The 10,048-nt window shown below is 50.6% G+C and overlaps 1 protein-coding gene across 1 annotated transcript in view; it reads right to left on the bottom strand.

Moving 5' to 3' along the window:
* The window catches only part of HEPACAM (hepatic and glial cell adhesion molecule), a 23,783-nt gene that overhangs the window by 3,287 nt on the left and 10,448 nt on the right, over positions 1–10,048 (bottom strand). The window contains exons 2-5 of the mRNA XM_018564981.1: positions 4,446–4,787; positions 3,454–3,735; positions 2,769–2,862; positions 1,313–1,386 (exon numbers count right to left, since the gene is read on the bottom strand). Coding sequence (XP_018420483.1) covers positions 1,313–1,386; positions 2,769–2,862; positions 3,454–3,735; positions 4,446–4,787 — 792 coding nt within the window. The remainder of the gene's footprint in view (positions 1–1,312; positions 1,387–2,768; positions 2,863–3,453; positions 3,736–4,445; positions 4,788–10,048) is intronic.

The raw sequence follows: 10,048 nt of genomic DNA, 5'->3' as shown, positions 1-10,048 counted from the left end.
CTCCCATCATCCCATGCGCTCCCATCATCCCATGCGCTCCCATCATCCCATGCGCTCCCATCATCCCATGTGCTCCCATCATCCCATGCCCTCCCATCATCCCATGCGCTCCCATCATCCCATGCGCTCCCATCATCCCATGCGCTCCCATCATCCCATGCGCTCCCATCATCCCATGCCCCCCCATCATCCCATGCACTAAGTTTCCGGGCCTGCACAGCTGCTGTGCTCATTAATGGGAGCTCCCACCATCCCTGCCGGATCTATTATTTATTTTATATAGAAATGTGTACATATATGTAATAGAAGGAGCTGTAACACAGGTGAGTGGCGGCGCGCTTTACACCACGGCATCCCACGCTTTGCATTGCACTTGGTGATGTGCGGCTTGGATGCAGCTGCTCGCAAGGAAATTTCACGGAAGAACGGGTCGCTCTCAGGAGCTCAGTGACTACAAGCGCGGTACCGTGATAGGTTGTCACCTGTGCAATAAGTCCATCCGTGACATGCCCTGGCTACTAAATATTCCACCGCGGTCACCTGTTACTGGGATTATAACAAAGTGGAAGCAACTGGGAACAGCAACTCAGCCAGGAAGTGGTAGGCCACGTCACATGACAGAGCGGGGTCGGCGCATGCTGAAGCGCACAGTGCGCAGAAGTCGCCAACTGTCTGCAGAGCCAATAGCTACAGACCTCCAAACTCCATGCGGCCTTCAGATTGGCACAACAACAGTGCGTAGAGAGCTCCATGGAATGGGTTTCCATGGCCGAGCAGCTGCATCCAAGCCGCACATCACCAAGTGCAATGCAAAGCGTGGGATGCCGTGGTGTAAAGCGCGCCGCCACTGGACTCTAGAGAAGTGGAGGCGTGTTCTCTGGAGTGACCAATCACGCTTCTCTGTCTGGCAATCCGATGGGCGTGTCCTAACAAAGGGTTAAAGTCTTGAAGACACTGAGGGGAATTTATCAAAACTGCAGCAGTTGCCCATGACAACCAATCAGCTTCTCTCTTTCATTTTCAAATCTTAACTGAACGAACTGAAGAGAGAAGCTGATTGGTTGCCATGGGCAACTGCTCCAGATTTGATAAATTCCCCTCGGTGTATGGTAATGTTGTCCCTCAGTCTGTCCCCCTATGTCAAGGATGAGCAACTCTGGCCCTCCAGCTGTGCTTTAACTACAAATCCCCACATGCTCCTGCCTCCGGGAGCCATGTCTGTAACAGTCAGCCTTGCAATGCCTCATGGGACTTGTAGTTCCGCAACAGCTGGGAGGGCCGGAGTTAGAAACAGAGTGCGTGTACCCGTTACCTTCATGTTTTAGAGGATCCTCCGTGTGGTCCATATATTCACAGGACGCTTGTGCCTGCAGCTTGTGCTTCTCTCTACAACAAATAGACGCAGACATAACCAATAAAGATCACTTCCTGTCCTGGTGACACCCCTGCCACACCCTATCACAAGGACAGGAAGTGAGGCAAATTTTCCACCCACCGTGATACATTTCCTCAGTCTCCCCTCCCCCAGTGATCAGTCTGCTGCAGGCAGGAGGAAGCATTCCTCAGTCTCCCCTCCCCCAGTGATCAGACTGCTGCAGGCAGGAGGAAGCATTTCCTCAGTCTCCCCTCCCCCAGTGATCAGACTGCTGCAGGCAGGAGGAAACATTTCCTCCGTCTCCCCTCCCCCAGTGATCAGTCTGCTGCAGGCAGGAGGAAGCATTGCCTCAGTCACCCTTCAGACTTTCACATGGACTATAGAGAGGTATTTAAAGTAGATGTAAACCCAATCACCAAATTCACATCTAGGGTTGAACATGTTAATGTTTCAAAAAAATGTTTCAGTCTTTTTAAATCTTTCGTTGTAATGATCCCTAGTGATCCCGCCATGAAGGTCCTTGCTCAGGCTCTTCCTGTTATAGGGTGACTACGCTCTGTTCCTGTCTTCCATTTGGGCTCCTGTGTTGTCATCCTATCACATGGGCTTCCCATGGAGACTACAAGTGGCTGTTTCAGTACACATTACACAGACACAGCGCATTGTTGCCCACGGCCCACACATCAGCAAACCCGCCCTGAGAAATGTCATGCAGCCATCGCTGGAGTGCATGTAGACAGGAAGTGGCTGCAGTAGACAGGAAGTGGCTGCAGGCTGCAGGAGATCAGCAGCACTGAGAAGTAACAAAAATATGAAAAAAGGTGACTGTAGCAACCTAAATTCCAATGACTTAAAGGAGAACTATGGGGTCAGGGCTTTTCCCCATAGTTCTCCTAAGGGTAACAGGAGGACACAAACTAGCGTCCTCCCGTCACCCTAGGCTCAGTATATAGGGAGCTACAGCTCGCGGTATACTGAGGCCGCCGCAGCCGGGACGGATCCCGACATTACTGTCCAGATCCACCCAGCTGCGTGATTGACAGCTGGCTCTGCCTATCTAGAGGCAGCTGTACCAGCCCCGTCCGTTCCGCCAGACAGCGCTAGAGGATCGGAGAGGGGGGAATCCCTGCAGGGAGCAGTGAGTGACAGTATGTGTTCGCTCATATCCGATCTACAGAGCCGACCTGTGACAGTTTCATTGTCACACGTCGGCTCTGATTATCACTCGCCTCATAATTCTCCTTTAAGGTTTACATTCACTTCAAATGATCCCCCTCCTTGCCGACGCACGAATCCCGCGCAAGCACCTTTGCGTCACCCCGTCATAGAAGACGTGACAGGTAGAGACGAGGAGAAAGAAGGAAAGTCTAAGTACTGATGTCTGTCACCGTACTTCCGGGACGGCTTCCAGCAGGCGCAGACCGTTACCAAGGTAACCAGCAAAAATATTCCTCCCATTGACAGGACGATGTACAAGGAGCTTCTTCCTGCACAAGGCAAAATTCTCAAATTAATACGACGCATTAGGGATGCAGCCGAGTGGCAATTTTAAGACCAAAACCAACATTTCTAAATTTGTCAGAAACTGAAAATGATTTTATTTCCAATCTTTTTGCATTTTTTTAAATGATTTTTTTATTATTTTATTTTTACTTTTCTGGGGGGGGGTTGCCCCTAATATGTCCCTTAAAGGAGAACTATGGGGTCAGGGCTTTTCCTCATAGTTCTCCTTAGGCCCCATTCACACTCCTCAGGGGCAGGGCCCTCCTTACCATCTTGTCTTGAATTTTATTGTGATTATAATGTCTTCCTTATAATGTAAAGCGCTGCGCAAACTGTTGGCTTCATACAGTGGCGTCACAAGGGGGGTGGGGCCCGCACCCGGGTGACACCATTGGAGGAGTGACACCAAAATGACTCGCAGTTATATTGGTGTCACCCCTCTCTGAAAAGTTCTTGAATTGTATTGTGATTGTAATGTCTTCCTTATATTGTAAAGCGCTGCACAAACTGTTGGCGCCATATAAATCCTGTATAATAATAATAATGATCTGTACTGTACCGGAACGCAGACTTACGGTAGACGGTGAGTTTAAATGGAACGCTGCGTCCGCTGCTGATGGGGTTTTCCACCAAGCAAACGTAGACCTCGTCGTCGGCCATGGTGACCCTGGAGATGGTCATCACTCGGTGGTCGGGGGACAGCAGTATCCTGGAGTCATTGGCCAGAGTCTTCCCCCCCTTCATCCAGGTGTAGACGGGCTTTGTGCCGTTATCGTGGAGGCAGCTCAGCGTGAAGTTCTCTGCGAGCTCCAGGACGGTGGATGAGGGAACCGAGATGCGGGGCTTGGATATCGGAACTGCATGGGACAGAGAAATGCGACGTTCTTATTTCTATTATGTGCACATTTCAGGAAAACAATACTGAGAGTGATATCCCTGCACACTGCGAGCTCCTCACATTGTAACTGCAACAACACAGATAGAACCCGCCTCATTTCCTGAACCTGCCAATATGTTTTTTGGGCAGTCAAGGAAAACACATGGGGTTAACTTAAATAAGGATGGGAGGGGGCTTTAAATATAGACTCCATGCAGACAGTGCCCTGGTGGGAGGTGACCCAGAACTACACTGCTGCAGAGCCAAACCCACCATGAGGCAATAAGCTCCTCGGTAATAAGTGTCAGTAAGAGGAGATTTGCACAGAGTCCCTCTGAGTTCCCGGGCCTGTACACGCGCTGTGCCCATTATGAGGAGCTCCCACCATCCCTGTGCTGAGTTCCCGGGTCTGTACACCCGCTGTGCCCATTATGAGGAGCTCCCACCATCCCTGTGCTGAGTTCCCGGGTCTGTACACCCGCTGTGCCAATTATGAGGGGTTCCTCTGGCCCTGTGCTGAGTACCCGGGTATGTACACCTACTGCGCCTAGTATGAGGGGTTTTCACCTCCAATAGGTGGGATATTACTTTGTTGGAGTGCCCAAAGCATGTAATAAGTTAGGGGCTGCCATGGTTCACCTGTAACCCGAATATACATTGTGGGAGGACTGACACGTTACCACCACGTACCGTCCACGGTGAGGTTGATGGTCTTTTCTCCTGTAAACGTATCGTCGGTGATGGAGACCTCCACCTCGTAGGTCCCCTCGTCGGACAGAAGGAGGTTACTGATCAGCAGGGAGCCGTTCTCGAAAACCTGTATCCGGTCCCTGTAGTCCGCTCGTAGGTTCCCGATGATGTCTGCGCCCACTGACTGCACCACGGTGATGGGTTTCTCTCGCTTCACCTGCCATTTCACCACGGGTTTGTCGCTGCTCGAGCTGCTGTATTGCACCGAGAGGAGGGCCGAGCGCCCATACGTGCCGTGGATGTGCTTAACGTGGCTGGTGATGTTCACAGACTCCAATGGATCTGAGAGCATGAAATAGAAGTCAGATTTTACACCAATTGTTATTATATCGCACCCAATGAAGTCAACATCTAGAACCCCAAAAAATCAAGGAAACCCTCATATTGGTGGGAGGAGGCCAGAGGCACCCATCCCAGGCAACGTCTTGGATGGGTGCAGGGGGGCTGCTGGGATGGGAGCTTCTCTTGCCTCTGCATTGCCCAGTCCTGATACAAGCAGTAGGCCGGCTCTTGGGAGGAGTTATGCAAATATCAACATGCCTGGATGGGTGGGTGTCAGTCTGGAGGAGTGGGTGTTCCCAGGCAGGCTACATTTGCATGCAGACCCTCCCAAGGTAAGACCCATGGGTATTGCTGAGTCTTCATGATCGAAATCCAATGTATGAAAGGGTCGAGCCAGGCACAGCCAGGCTGGGGAGGAAAGCGCTGAATGATGCTGGACATCCTCCGGCCAGGAAGGCGGGGCTCTATCTGACTTGCTGCAGCTTCTAATGCACATTATAAGAAGCTCCCAGTGTGCAGGAAAATCAGAGGAAGAAATTTCAGTCCAGGAGAGGAGCCGGTACAACTGTGCAAGACTGAAGGGAAGGACGGAGGTCAGATAGAAGACTGAAGGGAAGGACGGAGGTCAGATAGAAGACTGAAGGGAAGGACGAAGGTCAGATAGAAGACTGAAGGGAAGGACGGAGGTCAGACATAAGACTGAAGGGAAGGACGGAGGTCAGATATAAGACTGAAGGGAAGGACGGAGGTCAGACATAAGACTGAAGGGAAGGACGCAGGTCAGACATAAGACTGAAGGGAAGGACGCAGGTCAGACATAAGACTGAAGGGAAGGACGCAGGTCAGACATAAGACTGAAGGGAAGGACGGAGGTCAGATAGAAGACTGACGCGGGGGACGGAGTTCAGCTTTAAACTCCCAGATAGAAGAACTGATTTTTGGTAAAGATAATATTATTGGAAACCTGGATCTGTATTAAGATGATGATTATGACTAAACCTCATTGGTTTAAATGAGAACTATGAGGGGGAGGGGCTTTCCACTCACCTCATAGTTCTAGCCGACCTGTGACAATGAGACTGTCACAGGTCGGCTCAGTAGATCGGGAGGTGAGCGAACACATACCGGCGTTCGCTCACCTCTCGATCCCGTCACGGCTCTCTGCCGTGACAGGGGAGGGGCTGGATTCCCCTCTCCCCGCTCCAATCTGCCAGCGCTGACTGGCGGAACGGACGGGGGAGGGGGCGGGTACAGCTGGCTCTGCCTCTAGATAGGCAGAGCCAGCTGTCACTCATGCAGCTGGGCGGATTCAGACATCGATGTCGGGATCCGCTCCGGCGTCTCAGTATACCGCAAGCTGTAGCTCCCTATATACTGAGCTTAGGGTGACGGGAGGACGCTAGTTTGTGTCCTCCCGTTACCCTATGGAGAACTATGGGGAAAAGCCTTGACCCCATAGTTCTCCTTTAACCTTGTTGCAAGGACACACACCCCCCACACACATCCAGTTTAATTGTCCTTGCACCAAGAGGTGGTAGCTCTAGGACCAGCGGGCAGCAGTTGACATTATGTACCCTGTGCTGGTCGATGTGCAAGCTCCATGGGAATGGGATGGGGGGGTGCATATTGGCATCTTCATCCGGGGTATCAGAGGTCCCATTACAGAAATCACACATCATCCAGCACACAATCAGAATTCCCACGACCTGTATAAGATGGATTCTGATTGGCTGCTGAGCGTATTGAGCTTTTCTCTATGATAATACACAATCCCATGGAGGAAATCTCCCCTTTGGCCCAGTAATGTCTCTGAACTGGCTTCACCATCAATCAATATTTAACTGGCAGCAGCATTAATCTCCAATCCTTACGTGTGTTGTGGGATCAGCAGGCGGAGTCAATTTTTATAGTATTGTTATTATTATTCGGATTGTTACTTTATCATCATTTCTGCCCGAGATCCTGATGACTGAAGTCTTCTAAGGTCAGCCACACACTCCTATGGATGCTGCGTGGACGTGGAGCCTCAGTTTTTGGACCGATACTGAAATATTACATTATAATTATTTCAATATTTACCTTCCATAAAGTAATTATGTATCAACACCAGATTAGAAACTTTGACCTTTTCCTTCTGTGACATAAACCTGGCGCCCCTCCGTTTTCGCGAGGAGTGCTGAGACATAAACCCGCGCCCTTGTACTAGCAGGCCGCGCGTGTTTACGAACTGAGCAGACGCCCCCGTAAAAATGACAGCACCTGGATTGGAAATGCAACCTGGGGCCCAACCTGGGGGCCTGGGGAGGGGTGTCAGCGTGGGTCAGGTGCTGGCCAATGGCATAACGTTGCATTCTGGGCACGAAAATATTCATTTAACTATATTCTTCAATGGCCGCAAAGGATATAAATCCACTATGTGTGCCTATGCAAACCCAGAAATTACCCAGGACACCACTACTGTGCTATACAAAGCCTGTGCTGAGAGCAAAGCTGTGGAAGGGGCCCAGCAGGCATCACCCACTACAGGAAACTACTGGAGGGGGCAGAGACAAGACCAGTCACCCTGCACAAGGAGAGAGAGCAGCAGTGAGCGGTCTTTATTACAGGAGGGGGCGGAGACAAGACCAGTCACCCTGTACAAGGAGAAAGAGCAGCAGTGAGCGATCTTTATTACAGGAGGGGGCGGAGACAAGACCAGTCACCCCGCACAAGGAGGGAGAGCAGCTGTGACTGGTGTTTATTACAGGAGGGGGCGGAGACAAGACCAGTCACCCTGTACAAGGAGAGAGAGCAGCAGTGAGCGATCTTTATTACAGGAGGGGGTGGAGACAAGACCAGTCACCCTGTACAAGGGGAGAGAGCAGCAGTGAGCGGTCTTTATTACAGGAGGGGGCGGAGACCAGACCAGTCACCTTACACACGAAGAAAGAGCAGCAGTGACTGGTGTTTATTACAGGAGGGGGCGGAGACAAGACCAGTCACCCTGCACAAGGAGAGAGAGAGCAGCAGTGAGCGGTCTTTATTGCAGGAAGCTCCAATTCTCACACTGGATTACTGCACAGATCTGGAAGAAATACACAAAGCTCACCGAGATTCCAGAAGAACACACATGTCTCGTGTATGAGGACGCTATTTCCTTATGCGGGAGTTCAGCTTTAAACACTCATACTACCTCTTAATTCCTCCCTCAGAGATAGGATGATCTGCTAAGGTCAATTATACACAGGCTGCCATAAAGCATGCAGGTAATCCAGCATTCAAACCAAGGGGCAGGAAGTCATTGTACGTGCAGGTAAACCTTCCTCGTCAATGTGTTCTGATATAGAGGAAATTATTGACCAGGGGTGAATGTTTAGTGGATGTCACATCCATTGCTTTATAAATACACATTTGTGGTCAGAGCCTGGACACGGCCGTGTGTAAATCTCCTACGGACTTGGTCGCGCTGGTCAATATGCCTAAAAGGGGGCATACTCAAGCAGTGTTTGTAAAAAGGGGTTTTGGGTGGGATGCCAGAAAATGATCCCACACTGGGAAGAAGCAGAACTGTGGCCGTATTTACAGGCCAGGCTCCTCCCACAAATACAAGCTAGCCAATGGCCAGCCTTCTTACGTACCCAACTGAATGGTAAAAGATATACAAATGTTAAATATGTGATACACAATATCAGTTGAATCTAATAACAAGAATACATTTCCTTCCCTTAAATATAATTCGTATAAATCGTCCCAGGCAGGATTTGTATCTTTCTGATGCGGGAGGCCTCTGTGGCCCTTGCAGGGGGCCCCTCTGTTGATGCTGCAGCCCTTAGCGATTGAGTTAGCACAGTCAGGGGGGAGTGTACACAGAACATGTTTGGTTGGCAGTCAGTGAAGGAAATCTCAGGAGCTTATCCAGGGAAAACACATCTTGAAGACAGTGAAACAATAGACACAACAAGGCAATATATCAAATGGCCACAAAATGAGACACGCCGCGGGGGGGCCGGAACAGCCGGACAGAACCAGCGGCAGCGACCTCTTCCCTGGGCCTCAGTCCTGGGTAACGAGGAACAAAACCGTGCAGGATTGTGAAATGTGTCATCGCTTCAATGCCTTGATGTATGCCCAGATCCGAATGATCCGACACGCTGACAGCCTTAAAGGGACCCTCCACCCAGAACCTGAGATGGTGAAGATCCATTGTGCGGACTTAGTTACATAGTATTTGAGGTTGAATAAAGACATAGGTCCATCAAGTCCAACCTGATTTATATTTGCTCCCTTTTACTTCCCTGTTACTCTTCGGGGGGGTGAGAGGTCACCTGAAACGTGACAGTCGCTGTTCTATCAACGATGTGGCCCCGAATCTTCATCATGTTGTCAAATGAGAGAGGGCCCTGTAGTTGTACGGTCATACTCACCTCCTCCAGGAGCCATTGCAGGGTCTCCTCTCCAGAGACTGGGGAAGCGTCACATTGCTAAGTTCAAGTAACGAATCACTGTGCCTAAATCCCCCGCTGCTGTACTTACCTGCCCCTAGGACAGCGAATGACGTCCTCTGCACCCCAGAAAGTGCACCCCCATGACACCTGAGCCGCCACACAGTCTGTCACACTGTGCAGTTGTCTGGCCTGCTACACCGCACCATCAGTCCCCGCTGCTGCCTTGAGACCCCAAATCCCCTGAGATGTCCTCCTCTCAGCAGATACGGACCCCTGTCCATGACACCTATTACCTGCAATGCTCTGGTATCTGAGGCTGTTATGTATACTCAGAAGCTGGGAGGATGCTGTACGAGGATAGCTCAGCCTCCAATTTCTGTATGAAGACCACCGGCCACTGCTGTAGGGGTTGTCAGCTGGCCGTTATCTTTCCAGACTGGACAGTAAAAATGGGATTTGTTCCCAATGAGGATAAAAAGAAATTAAGAGAGAAGATCACTGAGGAGGTCATGTGACCAGCCAGGAGACTGATGTGTAAGATGGATGGATGGATGGATGGATGGATGGATGGATGGATATTAGGGGTGGATGGAAGGAAGGAAGGAAGATGGATGGATGGATGGATGGATGGTAGGGGTGGATGGATGGATGGTAGGGGTGGATGGATGGATAGTAGGGGTGGATGGATGGATAGTAGGGATGGATGGATGGATAGTAGGGGTGGATGGATGGATAGTAGGGATGGATGGATAGTAGGGGTTTATGGATGATAGATAGATGGATGGATGGATGGATGGATGGTAGGGGTGGATGGATGGATAGTAGGGAGGGAGGGGG

The sequence above is a fragment of the Nanorana parkeri genome, unplaced genomic scaffold (assembly GCF_000935625.1).
Source record: "Nanorana parkeri isolate BGI_ZX_2015 unplaced genomic scaffold, ASM93562v1 scaffold802, whole genome shotgun sequence".
NCBI classification, from domain to species: Eukaryota; Metazoa; Chordata; class Amphibia; order Anura; family Dicroglossidae; genus Nanorana; species Nanorana parkeri.
The sequence above is the reverse complement of the archived record's forward strand: the minus strand, read 5'-3'. Positions and strand labels throughout refer to the sequence as shown.